The sequence below is a fragment of the Drosophila suzukii genome, chromosome 3 (assembly GCF_043229965.1).
Source record: "Drosophila suzukii chromosome 3, CBGP_Dsuzu_IsoJpt1.0, whole genome shotgun sequence".
Lineage (NCBI taxonomy): Eukaryota > Metazoa > Arthropoda > Insecta > Diptera > Drosophilidae > Drosophila > Drosophila suzukii.
The window spans coordinates 23,070,600-23,095,391 of record NC_092082.1 but is presented as its reverse complement, the minus strand read 5'-3'; the positions used below and the strand labels follow the sequence as shown (position 1 = coordinate 23,095,391).

The window sequence follows — 24,792 nt, the reverse complement described above, 5'->3', positions numbered from 1 at the left end:
ACCCGAAGGATGCACTGTTGTGGGATTTGCGCACAACATAGCGCTGGTAACGGTAGCCAAAACCCGCGAATAGATCCCGGATAGATGCAACCTCTCGATAGACACCCTCATGTGCTGGCTCGCAGACAAGGGCAAATGCAATAAAACGGGAGGATTCCGTGGGATACCAAACACACTGATTATGGGATGTGTATATGCTTGCAATTAAAACAACTCATACAAAATACATTTAAAACCGCCGAAAAAACCTCCGCAACCGCTTTTAATAGCTACTTAGCATATATGTCGGAGCTTCGTTTTTCCCATTTTATCTTCTTGAAAGGGGTTTTACCTTGTTGATTCTAACAAATCGACATATTTGGTCTCAACTCCGACTCGGTTCACAGCCCGCGAAGTGTTTGAATTGCCGTGTTATCGATTATTTTCCGATTCCAGCCGCCAGGTGTCGCTCGCAAAAGCTGCCTCCGCCGCCGCGTACATGTGAGTGCTTTAGCTGAAAGCTTTCCGCTTTCATATGATTGCCGTCCTTGTTCTTCAAACGTTTTTTAAAGGCCAAGAATGCTGCCTCTCTGTCCTTGGCCCCGCTCTCCGGAGATTCCCACACTATCCCGACCGAGCCCGTGTGCGTGTGTGTGTGCGCGAGGGCTTTCGGTCTTCTTCTACCTACGCCAACAACTTTTTACTGTGTGTTCCCGTTCGAGTTGTCCCACAGACCTAATTTTCGCGTTTGTGCCGTTGTGCGCGGAATAGTTTTTCCCGAAAAAGTGAAGCCAGCGAATAAACAATAGCCAAAAGAAAGCGATAGCCAGGAAAGTGAGAGTGAAAGTAAACAAAAGCGGAAGGAAAGAACTCTGGTTCTGGCTCTGGCTGCAGCGTTAATTGTGTGTGTATATATTTAATATTTCCGATGCGTCCATAACGGGAGTGTGTTTTTGCTTCCCCTTTCGTCTGCTCGGCGCCTCTTCGCCCCTCCCCAGGCCCTCAATTTCGGTGTGCAATTTTGTATAAAAATTAACACAAAGTGGAAAGATAGCGTTGTGTCATAGAATTGGAGCAAAGGCAAAAACAAGGCGAAATTAGCAGAGGCAAACGGAAAAACAACAACAACACAGAATGCCCAGTGGAACCCCAGTACATATGTGTATATACGCGGTGTGAGATTGTGTGTGTGTGTATAGTAGGAATTGCAATTTATAGTTGTTGTTTCTGTTTCTGTTTGCGAGAGGTTTCGCTTGTTGCGCGCGTGCGACGATTGTGCAAGAAGTTCAGTGTGTGTGAAAATCGGGAAGAGGAAATAGCGGAGAATAGAAGGAGAGTAACATGGGAATAAATAAAAGAGAAATAGAGGAAAAAAATAAAAATAAATAAATCGCCAAATGCGTTCGGCGTCGCGTGTGTGTGCGTGTTCTGAAATATGCTGAAAAAGCTCTCGGAGAACGAGAGAGCGATCGGGAGAAACATCAGCAGCAGCAGCAACAACAACAGCAGCGATCGGCGAAATGAATCACACGCAAGCTTTGTTTTGCGAATTATAAATTCGCGTTCTCCACACATGCGAATTCCCACACTGAGAGCGAGACAGAGAAAGAGGGAGAGCCAGACCAAGACATAATAATAGAACTTTTGCTTTCGGTTCCAACTGGTTTTTGTATACATAAAACCAGAGAGTGGGAGGGAGACGGCGAAAGAGCGAGAGGGGCAGCTTCCAGCTCTTCTTCTTCCGCGATCTTCGTCTTGGAATTCATGGAAACCGGGCGCATGCGCAAAACAAAAACTCCAAAAGGAAAAACAGCGACGTCAGCTGCATGAAAGGTAAATTCTCAATTCTCCCCACTTCTCGACTTCCTTTCGGTCTCCCCCCTCTTTCCCCAAAAACCCCCTTTTACCTTTTGTCTAGTTGGGAGAGCTTTATTTTATTGTATTTACCATCTCAAAATGGAAACGATCGCACACAGGCAAAAATACATGTTCTTATGGGATCATCTTAGCAAACTGAAATTCATATTTAAATAATAATATAAAGTTTTAGTAAGTTAAAATATCACCTTTATGAAGCCCGGCATAAGCACGAAATCAAAGTATTTTCTACACCACCCTTGTCTTCTAATTGTATCTCTTCAATTCAATCTGCTATAATTTGCCCAAGACAATTATAGGGCAGCTCTTTAAATATTTTTAACTAATATCTACTTACTTTCGTACCGTGTTTATGATAATATAAAATCTATTACGAAGCATATCAAAAATTTAAAGCAATTTATCAGTTAACTTTTAAGAATAAGAATGTTGAGGAGATCTTAATAAGTAAAAACTTATTTCTAATAAGTAAAAACTTATTTCTAATGTGTAAATACATACGAGGGTTAATTAAAGTCTCGACAGGAGGGTACATAAACAGGGTCTAGACAGCGCGGGAACGTTTCTAGTTTTTGTTTCGCAAACTGGAGTATTTTTTAAAGGGGGAAAAGACAAAAAAATACTTTAATTTGTAATAGCTTTTAGATTATAGTTTCAAAATTAGAATGTGTCTTTAAAATTAACAAAAAAAATTTTTTTATGTATTATCAGGAAATTTGTAATTGTTACAAATCGAAGCGATCTTACTTTTCTTTTCAATGTGTAAGACACAGGGGTTGAGATTGGAAAACGAAAAGTGAAGAGCTTGAAGTCGAGTGACGTTAATTAAAGACTAGCCAGAAGGGTGTATAAACAGGGTCTAAAGAATGGGGGAATGTTCCAGTTTTTGTTACACGAGCTGGAAAATTGGTTAAATGGGGGAATACAGAAACACTTGGTGCTGAAATTTTTAATGGATTTTTGTCTATAAAATTTTAGTAATTTAAATTAATAAACATTTTATTCCACTGCCTTTCTCGTTTACTTCTTTTTACTCAGTATCAAAATTGAGTTTAGGATTATAAAAGTAGCCCACTGCAATATATCAAAAAGTGCATATGTGTTTTATAGGAAGGTCTACTTGATTTATATAACAAACCCGTAAAAATTGCTGGTTCAACGCCCTGTAACCTGAAGAACAATACAAAATTTTTCTTGCAACTCGAGATCGAAAATTCGTCTTAAAGAGTGATACAAAACTTGGTCATCTTTGGTGAAGAGAATTCTTAAGAAATTTCGCTTAGAATGTTTATTATTTTGACACTGCATGGAAACCATACATATATATATTCTTAAAGCCTACTTTTTTTTCAGCAAATCAGATAAAATTTAAATTTTGATTACAATAGGAACAATAGGAATAGGTAAATTCTTAAGAATTCGCGGTCCAATGAGGATAATTTTCTCAAAACTTTTTGAAAAACTACACTACACTTGCGTTTTAATTTTTTTGTTGCAATTTTCGTTTTATAAAATAAAATTTAAAACTAAAGAAAATACATTGTTTAAATTGAAAAAAGGTTGTCTCTTTAAGAAAAATGTTTTTTTTATCATACAAAATTTATTTAATTAAAACTATTGAGAACGCAATAGTCGAGAGCCTGGGAACGCAAGGGAGATAGAGATATGCAAGCATCAAAGCGACAAGGCGCCACCTAGCAGCGATTACAATACTTTAAATTTTGTTTAATTTTAGATCGGTAGATATGTAGGTAATAATAAACAAAACAATAATACACATTAACAACATCTAGACGCTTCTGCTGTACATGGCAGTCCTAAAGACGATTTTTTGACCTAAGGTATTAATTCCTAAGGCTACCTTCCATTGCCTTTTTTTTCAATGTATAAGTTTGGAAATGTATATTTATAAAATTTAGTGTTTGTCCCAAGGACCGATTCTTAATTAAATAAAGAAAATGAATAAAACCTTTAGATTTATTGTGGGTGTCAGAAAGATGTTAGCGTTATGGGCGTTTTTATGGGTCAATCAAGTATTGACGTAACCAAAATGATTCAATTACAATTTTAATTCTAGCGTGAAAACTGTACGCTCCATATATTGTAAAAAAAAACAAAAGTAAATTCATTTAATTACAAATTCATGGGCTAGATGACCAAATGTCTACGAAAAAAGCTCTTAAAGCTCTTTTCCTGTAAAAAGTTGACCTTGGCCTGCTTTCGATAACCGTTAGGCTTTCCCTTGGCCCACATTCCCAGTGACCTAACCTTCAACTTGACCTTCGAACGACCTAGTCCTTTAAAATCCTTGTTCTACTTACATTTATTATTTTTATATGTTTAGCAATTTTAAACAATGTAAAGCTAAAACTGATATTAAACAATTTGTCCTTTTCAGGTCTTTAAATTTTAAACTTACTATTACTATCGTTACCTGCCACTACGAATCATCAAAAAATCCCACACATCACAACGAAACGTACAAAAGAATTAAATTAAAATAAAAACAATATGGATACCTTCAATGTACCTTTGCTGGCGGAGAGCAGCAGCAACAACTATGCAACAGAAGCTACCGGCAATCATCACCACCTGCAACATCAGCAGCAGCAGCAGCAACATCAGCAACAGCAACTTTTAATAGCACATCATCACAAGGATCAAATGTTGGCCGCTGGCAGTTCCCCAATGCTTCCCTTTTATTCCCACTTGCAGTTGCAACAGAAGGATGCCACTGCAACCATAGGACCTGCAGCGGCAACAGTTGCAACAGCTGCAACATCGGCGAGTGCCGACAACTTTAGTGCATTGCAAACGATCGATGCCAGTCAATTGGATGGCGGCATTTCCTTGAGCGGCTTGTGCGACCGTTTCTTTGTGGCCAGTCCAAATCCACACAGCAATAGCAATATGACACTCATGGGCACAGCAGCAACAACAACCACTAACAATAATAATAACAACAATACCAACACCAATAATAATAATAATAACAACAACAATGTGGAGGCTAAGGCAGTGAGGCCATCGAACGGCAATTCGGTGATCATCGAATCTGTGACGATGCCATCGTTTGCCAATATTCTATTTCCCACCCACCGCAGCGCCAACGAGTGCATTGATCCCGCCCTGCTGCAAAAGAATCCCCAAAACAGCAGCAACAGCAGCGGCACTACTAGCATCATTGTGCCGCCCGTGGAATATCATCAATTGAAACCACTTGAAGTCAATTCCTCAACTTCCGTTTCCACCAGCAATTTCCTGTCCTCCACCACGGCTCAATTGTTGGACTTTGAGGTGCAGGTGGGCAAGGATGATAGTCACATCAGCACCACCACAGCGGGGCAGGGATCGGGATCCGGTTCGGGATCGGGGGCAACTACAATAGTAGCAACATCAGCAGCGCCAGTAGCAACGACAACATCCATTAACAACAACACTGCCAATCCAACCAGGAGCTCATTGCACAGCATCGAGGAGCTGGCCGCCAGCTCCTGTGCCCCGAAAACCACGTCGCCCAACAGCAACCACACTAGCAGCGCCAGCACCACACCGCAGCAACACCACCAGCAGCAGCAACACCACCTGCAAAGCGGCAACCACAGTGGCTCCAATCTCAGCAGCGACGACGAGTCCATGTCCGAGGACGAGTTCGGCCTGGAAATCGACGACAATGGAGGTAAGTTCATAGTTTGTTCATGATTTTAACGATATCTTTCCATAACCCCTCCAATTCTCAAGGCAAATAGCTTGGCAATATTCTGTTGTTGCTGCAAAAAGTGAAAATAAAACAAATTAAAAGAAGTGAGGATAATTAAGATAAAATAAATACCAAATACGTGCGGGTTCAACAAATAATCAACAAGGAAAATGAAATTTGCATATTTTTATAAATTAATAAATATTACGAACTCTGAAAATATCAAAATATCATATCAACAACTAATTAACTGGCCAAGAAAGTGGAAATAACAAAACAAATCTAATCAACAATACAAACACCATTCTTAGGTGCTCTTAAGTTAGGATATTCCGTTATTGATTTTGAGATTTGGCATACATTTTTAGCCTTTAAAGGATATTTTCAATAAAACAACGTGATGTGCTTTTACTGCTTTGTCTGAGGTATATTAATCAACGTAACTATAAAATATAAACTACAAATATGTATTGTACACTGAAATTCTGACGTTCTCATCTGAATTGAAAATGTTCTTAAAAATAGAACGAAATTTTTAAGTTGAAATTGTTTTTATTTTGCTCGAATCAAGTTGAATTGGCGGTATTTAAATACATTGTATGTACAAATAAACTACTAGTTCAGTCCTTAGTGTATACTTATCAAAAAGTTGTTAAATACACTCAATTTTACTTTTCTCTTCTCACCATTTCGTTCTTATATTGATACCAAAATGTACTTACACGGTTTTTAAGAACGAATGTTCTCAAAAGAAAAGTGTTCTCAATTCTAGAACAATGTTCTCAATTCAAGAACAATGTTCTTGGATAGTTTTCTCTGTGTATATAATTATAAATGCGTTGTTTTAATATAAACTCATTATATAAATAATATACTTATTGATGCGATAAAGGATATTTTCAATAGTTTCTGCTGCCTTGCAAGTAGTTATATTATCGACGCTACTTTTTAGTACAAGCTGACAATGCGCCCAATTAAAACGCAATCATTTTATCACGCATTGCAGCTGACGTTTATTACATTTTACATTTTCAATTGGAATTGAATCAGACCTTGATATTTTCACTAGCTTGTCATTACTGGCGAGCCCGCCCCTGCGGTGTTCCAGTCAGTCGGCCAGACGGTCGTCTTAAATCTTAGTGTGCCAAGTGCAATGCTAAGTTTAAATATGCACGGGCACTCTCGTACCTCCCCAAAACCCCTTTTCCGCTCAGCTGGCCTCGCACTTAGCTCCATGTTGTTCGGCCTGGCGTCGGATGCAGCCATAAAAATCCATTTGAAATGTCTATAAAAATGCAACTAACCTACTTTCGGGTTTTGTTTTGGGGACGACAATACTGAAATGCTCTTTTATCCGAAAGTATATATAAATTATAGTGTTGTGAACATTTTCTTTGGGAAGCTTGTCATTATTTAACCCTTTATTAAAAGCGAAATATTGTATTACTTCCGACTGGAAAGTATTTACTTTATTTAAGATTCTTATTAAAAGAGAACAATCAGCTTAAATGTAATTTTTGTAAGGATATATAATGAAAAATACATTGAAAAATTAAATACTAAATGTCAAAGTCTTTAAAATATTAATGGGAACGACAAGGCTTAAATGCTTGTTTATCCAAAAACATATTTAAATTATATATATTTAAAAAAAATGCCTGTTAGTTTTGAACCCTTTACCAAGAGCGAAATGAAAAATCATTTGGAAAGTATTTATTTTCATTTGAGGTTTAAGATACATTGTTAAAACTTGGTTTCTAAGGATATTATCAATAAATTATTAAACAAAAATTAAATACAAGATGTCAAAGTCTTAAAATTGTTAATGGGGACGACAATACTTTTATTCAAAAACATATAAATTATATATGTTTAGAACCTTTTTTGCAAGCTTGGCAGTTTTGAACCCTTTACCGAAAGCGAAATAGTATACTATTTCTTATTTGGAAAGTATTTATTTTCATTTGAGGTTTAAGATACTTATTTAACACAGCTACAAAATAATTTTTCTAAGGATACTATCAATAAATTATTAAAAAAAAATGAAATACAAGATGCCAAAGTCTTTAAGGTTTTAATGGTGATCTTGACCTATCGAAGAAATGTTACCTCCACTCCCTATAGAGTATGTAAAATGCAAATAAGAAAAATTCGCTCGATTCGTTTGTCGATGCGTGAATAGCAATTAAATGAGCAAACTGAGACAGACCCCTGCCAAAAGTCGATGATGAATGATCAAACACCAGAGACATATGTAAGGCTGTTTGTTTGTTTGGTTGGCAATATGTTTGGATTAAACAGCGCTTGGTGGCATGATACTGGCTTTTTAAATTAACTTTATTGACATTCGACAATGTCAGAACGACAGACGCATCTGCCACCCCATTCCAAAGGCACTCCGCCCACTTTTGCCCACTCGGCAGCCTTCGAGGGAAACCCCCAAAGTGCAGCTTAAATTCCCATCTGCTTTCGCTTCATCCTTAGAAAGAGAGGAAAAATGGAGCAAGGTCACGCGGGGCATTAGAATTTGGGTCAAGCGCAAACGAATCGTTGTTGCGCTCGCTTGCGTTTTCTAATATTGGAGATTGGGCCCAAGGATGCGAGACAAAAACAAAAAGCGAAATTGCATAGAAATTTGAAGGTCATTGTGTGCATCAGCCGCAGCGCCGCCGATGTCGCCGTCGCAGTCGCAGTCGGCGCAGCGAGTCGCGTGTTCTCGCCCCTCTCTTTCGCTCTCTATTGCACACTCTCTACAGTGAGAGAAATAGAGTTTTCAATAGATACCCCGATAAATTGTTTGACAAAATTATTTTTTGTAGGGTTGTTTTTTTGTATACTGGTCTTATTTATTAAATGAGACTCCACTTTTTATAGTCTGAAAAATATCGCTAATTTGTAGGTTTGAATATTTTTAGTAAATATATTTTATATTATTTTCTACTAAAACCTAACTTCTGTTTAATGTGCGAAAATCTGTTTAGAAATGTAATGACTAGATACAAAGATTTATGCATTTAAACATCTAAAAAAAAATTTTCAAATGTAAACTATTTAAGCCCTACTATTGAGTTAACTGATGTTTAACTTTGATGCTCTAAAAACACTACACATCTTAAGTTTATATATTTTTTGATGTTTAGATTGGGTACTGTAATTGAAAAAGGTGATGATGATTTTTTAAATATTTCATGGGGTCTGGCAACTAATTCGTTAGTCTATGCTATTTTAGAGACAATTTTTTTATTTTTAAAAGTCAAAAATTAATTTTTAGATGTTAAAGACCACACAAAATACAATTGCATTCGTTTAAATAAAAAGATCAAATATTTCTTATGCAGGGTTAAGACGATTAATCAAACTAGCTCTACACGTTTCAGCACTTTCTCTAAACCTTGTTCCCTAAAAATTAACTGTTTGATGTAAAACTGCATGTTTTTTGTTCAAGAAGATACAAAAATGCACAATTATCTAGCTTGCTCTATACGTGGCAGCATTTTTTTACAAGCCTTATCACCTAAAAATTACATGTTTGATGTGAAACTGCATGTTTTTTCTTCAAGCAAATACAAAAATGCACTAGTACTTTCTCGAAGTGCATCTGTTGTTGCGGCTACTGTTGTTGCTGGCGCGGTTCTGCCTCAGTTGGTTTTATTTGCCGACGCCGCCGCCGCCGCCCGCAACGCCGGCTGACATTGACACAGATTGCACCGTACCGCACCGGCGTCGCTGCTGCTGCCTCAGCCGCTGCCTGTGCCTCTGCCGGCGTCGTTGTCGTGCGTCTATGCTCACCTCAAAGGATTTAAATGGGTCAAAGCCAGCTAGCAGCTTGTTGCATTTTGAAAAATGCGCAAAAAGACGGCGAAATAGTAGCGTCAAATTGGGGCACGACATTGACTGCATATAGCTTGTGGCATATAGCATATAGATTATATATACAAGTGTTACATGCGCTGGTTCTGGCGTCGAATGCATTTCAAGGTCCTTAGATTAATGCGAAGGCTGTCGGCGTTCGAGGGGCTAAGTTCCAAGGACATTGCCACCCCCCGCGGAGAGTCCTTGGGTGTTCAAGGTGCTTCTATATGCAAATTATGTCTGCCATGTCTGATTTAAGCTCCGACCTTCGGTTCGTTTGGTGGCTTGACTTTGAAAAAGGATTTGGTGGAAATGGCTGGTTGTTTGGCATTGGGAGCAGTTTAAAGATTTAAAAGGGGCAGTGTGGAATATGGGTTGACCTGGTAGCAGGTTGTTTTGAAAATTTCTTTAAGCTCTTAAAAGGTCAGGAAAAATAGGCTGATTATGGGTTTAAATTTAATTGAATAGAAACTAGAAAACTGTAGTTAAGTTCATTGGCTAGGAACAAATATTTAGATTGTTTTTGGTTATTTTAGAACCAATGTAAATAAACAAACTATAATTTTTAATATGATATTTAAATTTAAATACTATATATTGTGAAATTTATGCTCTGATCACTTGTTCCAAATATATTTAACTATTAAACTGTTGAAACTCCTTAAAGAAGGTCATTGTAATGCATTTAAACCCACTCAATGATTGACTCGAATACCAATGATTTATCGAATTTTAAACTGTATGGAGTAATTCCCTTAATTTAAACATGGCCTAATGGCCAATTGTCTGGTCTTTCAAATAATATTAAGTGCAATTAGCAAGCAATTAAGTGAAGCAAGTTTAAAAATCCCCCACATTCTATCCTCCACATTGGTCATTCACACTTGCGTTGAATTCTAATTCTTTCTCACGATTCGCCATTGGCAAGCCCAACCGCAAATTGGTAATTGAACCTAAACTAAATACACCGATACCGAAACAATAAGGCTTAGTCAAGCGATCAGAAAACAGAAATCTTGTAAATGCAACCAAGGATAGAGCATTGAAAAATATCAAGTTTAGTTTAGTAGAGCCGCGTGTGCCCTTAAGAACAGAAATAAAACAAAACCCAAACCGAAGCATTCAATTGTGGCAACTGAACAATACTAATAACGATAATGCAGGCAATTAGAACGGGCAATCGAAGGGGGTGGGCACTTAGTTTTGTTTGCAAATTGTTTAACTAAGTGCATAGTAATTGGTTTATTAGTCGGGTTTCCGAGGAATGTTTTTCTTTTAATCAAACCTAAGGTTTGTTTTTTATAAATTGCTGAATTAGTAATTAAAGTTTGTATATGAAAGAATCGTTGAACCCTCCAGGGTCTGCATTGAAAACTGGGAATCGTATTACCACAGGGTTTTTAAATTTTAAACTTGATTTTTTCAAGGGGTGAAATAATTATAATTGTAGTAAGTTAAATAATACTAAAAAATCGTTAGATAAATAACTTAATAAAGGAATTTTTGGTATGTGTATATGTTTAAAGGTTATAAGTTTGATAAATGATTTTTAATAAGGAATAAAGTAAGGTTTTTATTAAACGAAACCCCATAAAAAAGCTTAAATGCATACATCATAAACATGAAACTGAAATTTATAATCTCCAATAACTTAGCTTTATTAATTGGATATTTATTATAAATACTTTTAGGCTCTTGAAAAATGGTATATAACTTAAACTAACTTTTTAATCTTAACAGTTTTTATATCTTCATAATATCCAAGCGATTTAATATTTTTATAATATAAATACATTCCCCCTCTTGAATAATCGCCCATAAAATTATCATCTATTGTTGCTGCAACTTTTCATTTGTTTGATGATGCAAATGGAAAATGTGTTTTTCTTTTTGTTGCCTAATGCTGTTATTGTTACTGCGTCGCTTTGACCATTTTATTGTTGTTAACCTTAGCTCGAAAAAAGGCGAATGCCATTGAGAGTGGGTCTCGCACTCTCGTAATGTCTGGGGCGTCTGGCTCCTATAACTGCCACTCCCCCTGCCCCCCGCCCCCGCCCCCTCGGAAAAGTGTGCTAATGGGTCGCCAGTTGACCCTGTGCCACATTCGATGTTTGCCATTCTGCCGACGCCGGCAGCGCTGCTTGCACTAATTTTGCAATGCCAAATGGGTGGGGAATGGGTGGCATTTGTGCAGCGAGAGATGCAGTCGCCGCGAGAGAGAGGGAGAGAGAGAGGCAGAGCGAAAACAAACAGAGAATGCGCATTGATTTTCCTTTTCGCGCTGCACAAGCTGATTCTCATTTTCTCTAGCCGTCTCCCTTGCTCATCCGCTGTGCGCATCTCTTTCGCACTTGCACCCTGACCCAGTTGCATTCTATTTTCTTTGTGTTTATTTATTTAATTGATATTTTTTCGGGGTTGTCTACTTCTAATTTATTTTATGAAATTATTTTAAATTAATTTTTATGTGGTTTGCAGACTACTTACAAATGTAATATGTTGCCTACCTTTCAGTGCAGATTATTTTCCAAAAACATTCTTAGAAGGTATTCATACAGATTTCAATATAACATTTATTTTGTAAAAATAGTAAATATAATTTTTTTAAAATCAGAAATTCATAAATTTTTTAAGGGTGTACATCTTATTTCCATATGAAGGTATTATAATGTATTTTGTATGTATTATAACCTTCTTGATTTCGATGGTCATTTGCGAAAGAATTCAGAAATATTTCTTTGACACCCCCGTTGATAAAAAAACTCTTCTAATGGCTTATATCGTTTATATGTTTCCCATCCATACGTGCAACAAGATTTGATCTAATCGGTTTAAATTTTTTTAAAGAAAAAACAAAAATGGTTACAAGTATAACATTTATAGTGAATTAAACGAACCAGGTTGATATTGTAGATAATTCCAAATTTTATATTATCGAAAATAGCACGATGATATTCATTTAATTCATTATAAATTGTATGCTTTAACCCATTTTCTTTTTTTCAAACCTTGTTTATTTGTAAGTTGATTGGTTTTATTGTCATTAAACAGTTTTTATTGCCATATTTACTGGCATCGTAACCCGTTAAATTCCGTTTGCACCTTACTATCGGTTCTCCCTCCTTGAAATTGCGCTGTTACATTTACCACGAGCATTGAAATCGGGCAGGAGTGGGCATTGCACAGCTGAGATACTTGTACAACCCGGCTCTTATCTTCGCTTATCGCGGCGTATACGTAATGTCGGCTTTTTGCGTTACGTATACATCATGTGTCAGCTTCACTGATTGGTTATCAATAAATAATTATGCGGCGAAAAGGCAAAGAGAATACTTAACCTGATTTTTAGCGATTTACTGTTTTCAACCTTGATTGATTCTAAATGGAATTGGTTGTAGAACTATCGCTGCGATTAATTGATCAAACAAATTGATAAGGCTTTGGGAGCATTCTTTAGAAATGAGGTGTATTTAAAAGTAATTGTGAGTAATAATAGGAACTTTTCTTCACAAATCATTGAAATGTTAAAAACAGAACCTGTTATTAAGTAAATGAACGCTAAATATAAAATAGTTTAGGGAGCTGTGGTATTTAGAGAACAAATGTTGCATTCGTAAAAAATAATAAAATCCAAAAAAGGAATATAAAATAGAAATATAAACAGCTCGTTAAAAAAAATAAAATAAAACAAAGTACCATCTTTATTTAAACTCAATTCGTTTTATATTCCAAAGAAGTAAAAGTATCTTTTATAAAGAAATGTTGGAATAATGGAAGTGTGGATTGAAGTAGAGCTACTTTACGTTATTTTGTGTGCATGGCTGTGTGCCTTTTCTTCTCTTCCTTTCTTTCTCGTCCTCTTCCATTTCCTTTTGCCGACCACACGCAGCGCATTCACAAATCGTCCAAGTTGAACAGTTTTTTAATCTTCCAGTCACAACTACACGCGCAAATAGTTTATTCTTGAAAAAAAAAATGGTAAAATTTGCTTTTGCAGGCGGCTGTCTCACCAACACACTCGCACTCCTCCGCACGCACACACACACACACAGAGGGGCGTAGATAAAGAACCCGCATACTAGAGCTTTTGCCGGCCGACGCGAGCTTTTGCAGTTTGCACAAGTGTGCGTGCATTTGGCTGCTGTGAGAGTGTGTGTGCATAGTTGAGTGGCGCCAACTGCAAAAAAGCGAGCAAATAAAACGGGAACTTAAACGATCTTAAAACTCAAGAGATAGCAGACAAAGATGAAAAGATACAGATTTTGAATCTGAAACAGAAACAGATACAGATACAAAACAAATAAAAAATACCCACGCGCCATAAAAAACTGGCAAGCTTTTCAAAAACAGCAATGCAATGCAAACTAAAACAAATAAAAAACTCATGTGAGCTTTTCGCTACAAAGCTCACATGAATAAAAGAGGAAAAATACATCATTCAGAAAATAAAAATAAAACCAGCAAAAATTAAAAGAAAAACAAGAAAAAAGAATCTGCAACTGCGAAATGAGAACAACTGTTTGCAGTTTAGGTAAATGGGACAAAAAACGCACTTTTGCAGATAAGCTCGCTTGACTGAATTAAAAAAGAGGCAGCGAACAATTTGCTCTTATCACTTCCACCTTATCGCAGTTGTCACATTTCATTTGTTTTTTTTTCCTTGTTTAACTCGAAAAACAATTTTTTTTGCCCATTGCACTTTCTGTTGACACTTCCCTTTTTTCCACTTACATGTACTTTTGTTTGCATTTTTATTTATGTAGGTACTTTTTGCTTACTTTGCTTTTTTGAAATTGTTGCGGCAGGTCTTGACTCATTTTTGCCTTCTTTCTGGCCTTTTTTTTTTGTTTTCACCCCCTGAGGTAATTCGGTAAGCACGAAGGAGACAATGAAGTTATTTATGCAGCAATTATGATTATTTATGATTTGTCTGTAGTTGTAAACTTAAATGCTTTCAAATGCTGAAATTGCTTTGGGGAAGGCTAATTACTCAAGAGTTTGTGTTGGGCTGGAAATTCCCTATGATTTTCAGGCTTAAAGAGAAGTGGTACTTTGGATCAATTTTAATTTTGAGCAGATAAGCGGATACAAAAACAGTAAAAGATATTAAGATTATTGAGCTCTTGTTTATTTAAATGCAGTTAATATTCAATCGGTTATAATTTTAAAAAATTAAAAAAAGTATGCATTAGAGATTTTTAAAAATCAATCAAATTAAAATTCCAAAAAAATTATGATCTCGTTGTTTGTTCCTAAAAAAATATCACAAGACTTAAACACAGATTGGAAAAGTTATTTTTCAAATAATTTAAAATATAAGTATCTAACTATAACCCTTTTAACTTTTAATTATAAAAAAGTCATACATTAACTAAAATCGCAAAGAATAATTGTAACATCTTTATAAAATATTCATTATTCATATGATAGTTATTGTTGTATTAGTACTATTCATTCAAATTTTACTCCACATTTGCATTATCTCATATTTGCTTCCCGAATTACCAAGTATTTATAGAAATAATTAAACACGTGACAACAAAAATATAAACAGCTTATCAAGGCCGTAAATATCAAACGCATTTAATCGCACCTCCCAAATTTCATAATCAAACCTTAGACCTTTAAACCAATATAAAAATAAAAATTGTTACAGCAAATACTGAAATAATTTACACCTCAGCCATATGTCGCTATGATGTAACCATATTTCATATTTTTCATATATTTTACTCCACATTTGCATTATCTCATATTTGCTTCCCGAATTACCAAGTATTTATAGAAATAATTAAACACGTGACAACAAAAATATAAACAGCTTATCAAGGCCGTAAATATCAAACGCATTTAATCGCACCTCCCAAATTTCATAATCAAACCTTAGACCTTTAAACCAATATAAAAATAAAAATTGTTACAGCAAATACTGAAATAATTTACACCTCAGCCATATGTCGCTATGATGTAACCATATTTCATATGCTCATTGTTGTTGCTGTCCGTGTTGTCACTCTTCTCATATTTAAATAAACAAGAAATTGTCTTTTTCGGCGGTGGAGAGGGGGAAGTGCGTTTCGTTTTTATTTATTTTTATAATTTTGCTTACAATTCGTGTTCGGCTTATCTGCTGATACGAAAAAATCCGAAGAAGGAACGAAGCAAGACGGAGCTTTCGGTTCGAATGGCGGCCATAGTTGCTGTTGATATAGCTTTTGATAGCCACTTTTTGACCCACTTTGACTATTTGCATGGCCTACTGCACTTGGCCAAGTTTTTGTCTCGCTCCTGCGCACACATGACCGAAAATGAGACCGTTTGCCAGAGCAAGATGGAGTGTGTGTTTAGATTGGAAAAAAAGTGATACGAGCTTATTTGTATAGCGATGGTCAAATTAATAGTGGTATTTGCCATCAACCAGATATAATATATAAGAAAAAGGATAGTATATTAATAGGTAGTAGTTTAATTATTGTATTTAATTAATTAAAAAAGGTTTTAATGAATCCGCGAATTTTTCAACCACTATTGACCATTGTACAAAATTTGTTAGTGCTGACCGTTTAAACTTTAATGCCATCCATGAATTCCGAAAAATATGACTTCGCGAATTCTTTAGAACAAGAGGAACCAACCGAATTCCAACAGACGGGTTTTCTGTGTCATTCCCGTTGGCAACAGATATTTAAGACTTATGTTTTTGATCATTAAATAAGCATTATTTATTAACTTTTTCAGTAAAAATCCTGGAGTAACAGTAATTTATATCATTTCAGTAATAGTTATCTTAAAACTTACTAAAAATAATTGAATAAAAGATACGGGAAGACTTAAAGTTTTCAGTAAACTTTTATTTTATATAAAAGTTGAAAAATTACAGTTACTTAAAGACTTTTAAATAATAGGTGATGAATAACGATTAAAAAAGTATTTTTAAAGTAAAAGTTATAACTGTTACGGTCCCTGGAAAAAACTGAGACTTCTGTCATAATCTCTTAAAATACATTTAACTTTGTATTTATAGAAAGTGAGGGGCAGAGGCATTAGGTAAAATTGACCAACATAATATTTAAATGGTCCGAACTCATCAAATTGTCAATTCGACCAACGAAAAATAGTTACTCTACCAACAACAAGAACTTACTGTTTTATGGTAGTTTTACTATTAAATAGTTACCAAAGTAACAATAAAATTATCGTCACTATTTTTAACAGTTGTTAAACTTTTTTTTTTACAAATACCTAACCCATAACATTTGTTTGTGTGTGCTACACAATGACATGAGCTTGATTCCGATTGTCAATATAAGGTCAAGGATGATTTGTTGTTTTTTTTTATAATAAGGCAGAACACACTTTAAGACACTCTTAAAACTCGGGTTGATTTTTAAAAACATTTTTTCATGCATTAATGAATATTTCTGTACAACCATCCATTAAATTTTCTTCACAAATCATGCGGATTCAATTTGGGTTTTTAAAAAATGGCCTAAATTCCATGTAAGTTAGTAAACATACCTTATTTCTTCAACACTATTATTTCGACCAGTGCTGTCAATTTAAATAAAAACTAAAATAACTCATACGCATTTTGCATATCGCACACCGCCCCCCGCAGTCTGGTATTTTGTCGCAATAATTAGTTGGGAAATTTAGATCATGGCAGCCATATAACATTGTAATAATAATTGCAGCTAGGCAAACAGAAAACTGTGAAAAACATAACATAAAACAGACATTGAAACTGTTTTTCCAACCCCTCCCCCTCCTCCATATTTAGTATATTTGAGTATTATTTTTTCTGTATCTCGTGTTGTTGCTTTTCACGTGAACTTACATAATTTGTCGGCCTATCTGGGCGATAGTGTGAGTGTTTTTATTGTCTTGATGTACAGACATCGCACACACTAACAGCTCAAAAATTGCGTAAAGTTTTTTTTTGCTTCTCGTGCGTTTGGTTTCGAAATCAATTTCATTTTTCTATTTTGTAAAAATAATATTTTTGTATGTCTTTTTGGCACTCAATTTGACTCTTGTGCAAATGGATTAATTGAATGGCTACAAATTGTAATAAAAGTCGGTTGCGAGACAAATTTTAGTTTGGGGAGATGCTTTCTCATTCATTTCTTTGTAATTTTTAAAAACTCTTATGGAAGAATTTAAAAAATTTAAAATTGGTATTTTATGATATATTATAACTATTTAGTAAATTATTATAAAAACAATAATAAATATTATTCCAATCTCAAATAAATTATTTGAAGTTGTTTTAAAATCTTATTAAACATGTTGAAAGTATTTAAATAAGTTTAGAAATGCTTTAATTTGATTTTAAAAATACATTTTTTAATATTCAGTAAATTGTAATTTCTTATTTTTTAGTATTTTAGTACAGTATTTTGTTAGTATTCAAATAAAATGTATCTACGTACACTTACTTAATCTTCAATAAAATATTCAATGTGGTATTCAGTGCGAATATTATTATAATAATATTTCTTTATCTGTTAAACATTTTAGTAACGAATACTTTACAAAAAATATATATTTACTTATTTGAAAGGCGGTCTGACAAGATAAAAAGACAGAGTTATGAAGGCAAAACATGCAGAAGTTGATTAAAATTCTTGGTTTGTTTGCAAGCCAATCCACCAGTTGCAAAATCCTTCACTTGGCAAACAAATTAATTAGTTTTGACACCGTTTAACTTTAACCCAAAGCTGTTGACACCACCGCATTGTCATTCGTCATTCCGCTCCATTGTCAACTTGCATATTATTTGTCCTTCACTTGAATTAACATTGCAATGCACAAGCACACGAAAATAATAAAGAAACATTTCAACGGCTGTTGGTTTTATGACTTGCTTAAGCAGGGGTTTTATACAAAAAGATCGTAAAGGGAAAAGAAAAACCAAGCAGCTAAAACTTTACATTCCGGCTTTAGAGATGTGAGTCACCGAGGCTTGTGGCTTTAATTTAAGGCGTTGTTGCATCAAAACACGATCTCAAAGGACACATTTCGTTGCAGTTGCTTCTCCCACTTGCTGTTGGGTGGCGATTTCGACCCTCCCTCTGCTAAAAACTAGGTCAGTGCAATTTGGGTCACCTAGATTTGATTACCAAACCAGCCAAGAGTCGTCGCAGTCATCGGTTCAAGCCGAGTGCCCTCTCTCTCACTCGGCCTCTATCTTTCTCTCTCTATCTGAACGTTTTTCTATATGGTATATTATGGAAGTATGTACAAATCTAGTACATGGCTACAGCTGCGTGTGACTGATGGGTGGTAAAATGGGTTCTCAGTGGGTGGTGCATGCTTACACATCGGTACATTTGTTTCCATATCCCTGAATATGCTCCTCGCAATGGGTCGAAATGGAGACGAAATCGTAAAGAAAATACTAGGAATTGAGTCGGCGAGATGAACCGCCGGGAAAAGATAACACTGTGGTTGAATAAGCACAGAACGGTTTAGAAGGATAATGTGCCAATCAAATGGTTGTGAGTTGCACAATAAAGGTATGGGAGCCCCTAAATCGATTGATAGAGAATAGAACTCAAGGTGATACCATTATATGAACAAGAAACAGAAGAGTTCGAAGGATTTTACATGTAAAATGCACGCTATTGTAATTGAATATAAACCTTTCAAAAATTTAAAACGCCTATTGAAGATTATTACATACTTAAAGGGTTTGACTCATTCCATAATCATTACATAACATCGATTATTTATTTATCTTCGGAAAAAGTCCTTTGATAGGTCAAACTAATCCTCCCCCAACCCACCAAAATCCTTATCCGTTGATCTATGAAACCCTTAAAAAACCTCTCGAAATGGGTCACATACTCAACCCATTCCGTATTCACATCCAGCTCATGCCAAATCCAACCATATGGCGTTGGATACAATGGGACTTTCCCTGACAAAACGGAACCGAAGTAAAAACTTAACGTAAATTGATGAAATTGATTGGAAAAACGTAGTCGGTCGCCAACAACAACGAAATATAACCAAAATGTATTTCAAAATACAAAACAAACCAAAAAACCCGAAAAAAACGAAAGTGCGTGCGATGAATGAGCAAAATTGCGCAAACGATCGTGAACGCTTCACACTGTTGATTGTTTCAGTATTTTTTTTTGGGTATACTCTTTCGGTGGGTGTTTTGTATGAGTAAATATACTTTATCTAAAAGTTGTTACTTTTTTTTTTTCGAAAATGCATTACTTCAATGATTATTTTGAAAAACCTTTTAAACCAGTATTTTTTGCCAAAAAATATACTAGCACTTCAATGCTTATCAATAATACTAATATTTTATTAAACAGCGGTATTAAGTTAAATAGGATTATCGATGAAAAGGAATTATTTTTTAAATAATATCATCTTATATATTTATAAATTCCAGAACTTGACTTCAAATGATTTTTTATACTTACAAGTAAAATAAATACCAGGGTACCTAAAGACTCGGTCTGTAAGAATTTTTCTGTAGGTTGCCCTTTACGCATTGAAAAAAGCTGCCAAAAATATCAGCTTAGCCAGGGAAAGAGACGGGTATAGAGGGAGTGAGAGAGAGAGGGAGTGAGTGGGGGACGGGGAGCATAATAACAATGTGCGTGAGCTTTTTTTGTTTCGTTTTTGTGTCGTTTTCAGCGTTTTTTGTTGGGTTAGGTTCAATATTAAAAAGTTTTTGTAGTTTTTTTTGGGGAATAATGGGAGAACGGGGGGCGGGCGAGGGGGTGGGTGGGAGCTTCGGTGCGTGTGGGGCGGGAATTGTTATTGCGTGTGCTTTTTTTATGTGAATCGTTTTTTTTTTGTGTGGGAATCTCTCGCTTGTGGTTTTGGGTTTTTGTTTTTGCGTTTAACAAAAAGCTCTCTGTGCTCTTTCCTCACACACACACGCTCAAGTAAAACGCTTCTCTCTGTTCATTTTCATTTTCATTATTTCTTCTTTATTTTTTGTTTCTGTGTCGATTGCGTTGTTGAATATTTCCACTTTGTTTATATAATTTTAATCACAAAAAAAAATGAAGCACTAAAGAAAAAATATACGTGCAACTGTGTGTGTGTGTGTGTGTGTGTTTATACGTAAAAAGCTTCAACGTTTTCAGAAAAAGTAGGTTAGTGGGTCACCATATCTAACAACGAGGCAGCGCTGCTGCGACGTCAGCGTCGCCGTCGACGTTTTTTTGACAGCCGCCAGACGAGGCAAATTTTATTTTATATATTTCCAAGCTTCTTCATACGATTTTCCTCTGGCTTTTTTATTTTTCTGTTTCTGATTTGGCTTCTTTTCGGTTTTTGTTTTTGCCCCGATTTATTTTGCTTGGCCAAAAACGTGTCTCTGCTCTTTTTCCAAACACCATTAGAAATAGTTTTGGCATTTTAATCACCGCAATTTGGTTTCTGGTGGTTGGAATTCGGGAATTTTAAGTAAATATTTATTTGTTTACTATTTGCATTGGCAAGATGAAACGAATTTTCCGTTTTAAAATCCAAAAATGTTACAAAATATGGTTTTTCTAATTTGCATTTTATGCAAAAGCCGCCTTTGATTTTTGTTGTGTTGTAAAACACTAATTAAACTGTAAACAAAACATGTTTAATTGTATTTTTGAAATACTCTCAACTATGGTGTTCGACTTTATACTAAATGTTGAAAAAATATCTATCTTTCTTATGCTTTTAGATGGATATTTGTCAAAAAAGAACACAAACTTTATTTTCTATGAAAATATATTTAAATTACCTATTTTTAAATAGGATAAATTAACCAATAATAACTTAGAGTTGAATAACTCGCCCATTATATTATATTATATTTTTAATCACCTATATAATTTAAACCTTTTGTAATTTCTTAAGTAAAGTAGCGCTCATCAAATATAATGAATCGCAAATATTGTTCACATAAAGTATGCATATTAGCATTTTTGCGATTCATAAATCTGTTTTCGGCTTGCTCAGCATTGGAATCTCAACGATTTTGGTGTGCCAAAAACCCAAAAACCGCAGAGAAACAGCAACAAAGTTTATGAAAACCGCAGCAATATAGAAAAAGCGAGGCAGAGACACACAATTCAACACACGCCGCGCTATTCAAATGTGAATTAAAAATTGTTAAAATTGTTGGTTTCTTTAATTATTGTTGTTAAAGGCTCAAGGTGGCCGCAGTCCAAATTCAACAACAATAATACGAGAAAAAACACAACTCATGTCTGCCTAATTGGGCAGATTTTCCTTTTTGCCGCTGTCAAACAATTAACATTAAACATATTCGAAAATAATGTACATGCCATCTATGAACATTATTAATAAATACAAAAAACTTTTAAATATATGCGGACAATGCTCAGCAAAAGACGAAGTAAAGACACCCAAATGTTGGATTAAAAGATAAAAGACGACGCCTTTACATACATTGACCATCATGTTTAGATTTTTTGTAACAAGTTTTGTAGTTGTTCGTGTTTTATTTATTGATTTTTGTGATCGAACGAGCGGGCAGACTGACCATAAATTACTATGTAACCACGTTATTTACATAAAGGCAAATAATTCGATAAGTTTTCATCATAATCTGAAATGCTTGTTTTTGAAATTGTGAAGTATAACAAATACCATGAATAAATTGACCTTGGAATCAATTTGTCCAGTAATTTAATTTTTTAACAGTTCCCAAGTTAAAACTAAATAATTAAATTGAATATTTTTAAAAACAAAATCAAAACAATTCACATAAGTATGTAAAAAAATTAAAATTAAGGTTAATTTTTATTTTAATATATAACAATTCAATCAAGTTTAACGATATTTATTTATTTTGCATTTTTTCTTTAAATATTTTAAAATTGTTTTTTTTTTTATTATGAATCCTATTAAAATGTTGAAAAATTTTTAATAGAAATTGTATTTCTTAAATTTAAAACTACTCAACTTAATTAGTGCACAAGTCTAGCAAGTTTCTGCCACAAAAATGCATGGCTAAAATGGTATTTTTTCAATTAGTCGAGTTTCTTTTGGGTGACCCAAATTGCAAACTAGAAACGAGTCCTGTCCCACAGCGGTCCCTCGGCAGCCGCACCCCCTTTCCTACGCCCATCCTCTCCTATTTTACCCCCCTTTGAGAGCACCCCGAACACACAAACCCCCTTTTCCGTTGCAGGCAAATGCAACTCATTTGTTTCTACGCATCGGGCGGAGGCTTGAAGGATCCGAAACCCACCCACCCACTAATAAAAAAAAGCGTCTACACACCCTCGCTTTGGGGCCACAGTCCCCCCGTCGCCGCAAACACCCCCCTTAAAAAACGCGCACTGCATTTTAAGCAGAAAAAACACCCGACGCCAAGCAGCCCCTCTCTGAAAACCCCCCTTTTTGCCGCTTGCAATTGTTTTTGTGGCCTCGTGACCCAGTTTCGAGCTTCGTCAACTGCAACGACTGCAGAGAGGCAGGGGCGTCGGCCGAGGGGGCGGCTACGTTTTAAATGAATTGCAGTCTCTGTGCTCGGCGTGTGTTTCTTTTTCTTTTTCTGTTATTGTATATTGTATATTGTATATTTTTCCTTTTTGCACAAACAAGACGTAGAAGAAGCACCAAATCGGTACCAGAAAATCGAGCAAATCAACAACAGACGATGCGAAAATAAAATACAATATTTACAGCGATTTTTTGCAGGCTTATTGCAATTGAAATTCCAGGCGGGGATTAGTCAGCTATTAGCACGTGGTCACCAGGCCTCTGAGTTTTGAATAAAATTCGCGGAATTTTATGTAATAAGGAAAGGTAAAGAGGAGTCATCCCCAAAAGGGAAAGTAAAGGCCGGTGAAAAAGTGAAAAGGATCTGAAGAATTCGCCGAAAAGTCGCAGCAAAGTCTCAAATATAACAGAAAAGTAGAATAGTTTGAAATTAAGGATATTTGTGAAAGGATTTTCTTTTTAAAATTATAAGTTTTATCAGTTAGTCTAAAGAAAACATTTTCCAAAAAACAGTATACTACAAGGGGGTCAGTTTTTCTTTGAAACCCATATTAAACGTCAGATTTTATTAAAAACTCAATATAATGTACAATATATTTGGTTTACTTGGTACTTGGCCTTCCAATTTCAAAAATTTCTTGGCGGTAATTTTAATTTTACAATAAGCCATGGTCTTTTTTTAATTTTATTACCTGAACCGAATGATCTTAGTATGATATATATATGGAGATCCTACGAAACTTCTATCTTAAATCTATCAAATCAATCTTATGACCTGGTCTGAATGATCTCAGAATGACGCGAATTCTTAAAAACTATATATCTTTGAAAACATCATAAGAAATCCAGTCCATTTTACCCCAATTATAACCCATAAGGTCCAGCAAAAATTCTTTTCATATTAACCCACCAAAGTGATTGATTAAAATAAATAAATAACTGGGTAAAGCATGGCAATCAAAAACCACATTGGGCCACACCTGTTCCACCGCACTTTTCGATTTGTGATGATATTCCACATGACAGAAAAGATAGACAGACGAAGCAGAGCAGCAGACTGCGACGCCGGCGTTCTACAAAAATAACAAAAAAGATACAACACTCGGCTGACCTCATTACAAATGTGCTATAACGTATTTAATGCCAGCTAATGAAACCAACAAAGCAGAATTAAAGGATAAAATAAAATATTAAATATTGTATAATTTAGATGCGTTAATCATTTAAATTGGCCAAAAGGGTTGAATGGGTGAGACAAGAGTGCGATGAGGCGGGCAGGAGAGGGTCAACGGGTGGTATGCGTAATTTATTGCGCATTGAAAAAGTGCACTTTGACTAAATGTGTATTACGAGTTTTGTAAAGTGCACTGCTAGAAATATAATATAAGGAATCTAATGATTCGGATTTTTACATGTTTTCCGTTGCCTATAAAAGGTATACATTCTTAAGTAACCTATAAAAATATACTAAAATCTTAGGATGGTAACATTTTCGATTTCTCCCTCTTTCAAAGATGGATCTTAGTTTCCTTAGGTGATCGATAAATTAATTTCAAAATTTAAGATATTCTCTCTCATAATTATAACTGTATAAGTAATAGTTAATGTAATAAATAGATTTATAGCTACTTACTTTATTCTTAAATAAACAATGAGTTATTTAACAAATTTAAAAAATTCCAAATAGTAATACAAATATGAAAACCAAACATTTAATGTATTAGTTTTAATAAGAAAAAAGAAGATTACGTTTTCTTTAAATAAGTAGAGATGCTATTTATAGAGATTTTAATCTTTGTTAACTTTAAACATGTATTGGGTTTCTTAACTTATGGCAAAGCATTTTGATTGGATTTTTCTAGAGTGTATGAACACATTTATATATAGAAATACACAAT

At 35.0% G+C, this 24,792-nt stretch overlaps 2 protein-coding genes across 5 annotated transcripts in view; one reads left to right on the top strand and one right to left on the bottom strand.

The window, feature by feature from the left end:
• The window catches only part of RpL26 (ribosomal protein L26), a 165,931-nt gene that overhangs the window by 130,136 nt on the left and 11,003 nt on the right, over positions 1-24,792 (bottom strand). The window lies entirely within an intron of this gene.
• The window catches only part of ftz-f1 (ftz transcription factor 1), a 52,000-nt gene continuing 27,872 nt past the window's right edge, over positions 665-24,792 (top strand). For 2 of the 3 annotated variants that reach the window (XM_036816510.3, XM_036816508.3), the window contains exons 1-2: positions 665-1,812; positions 4,256-5,536. In XM_036816510.3, the coding sequence (XP_036672405.3) occupies positions 4,369-5,536 (1,168 nt within the window). In that variant the 5' untranslated portion in view covers positions 665-1,812; positions 4,256-4,368. The remainder of the gene's footprint in view (positions 1,813-4,255; positions 5,537-24,792) is intronic. The other variant, XM_036816509.3, reaches the window with a different exon arrangement.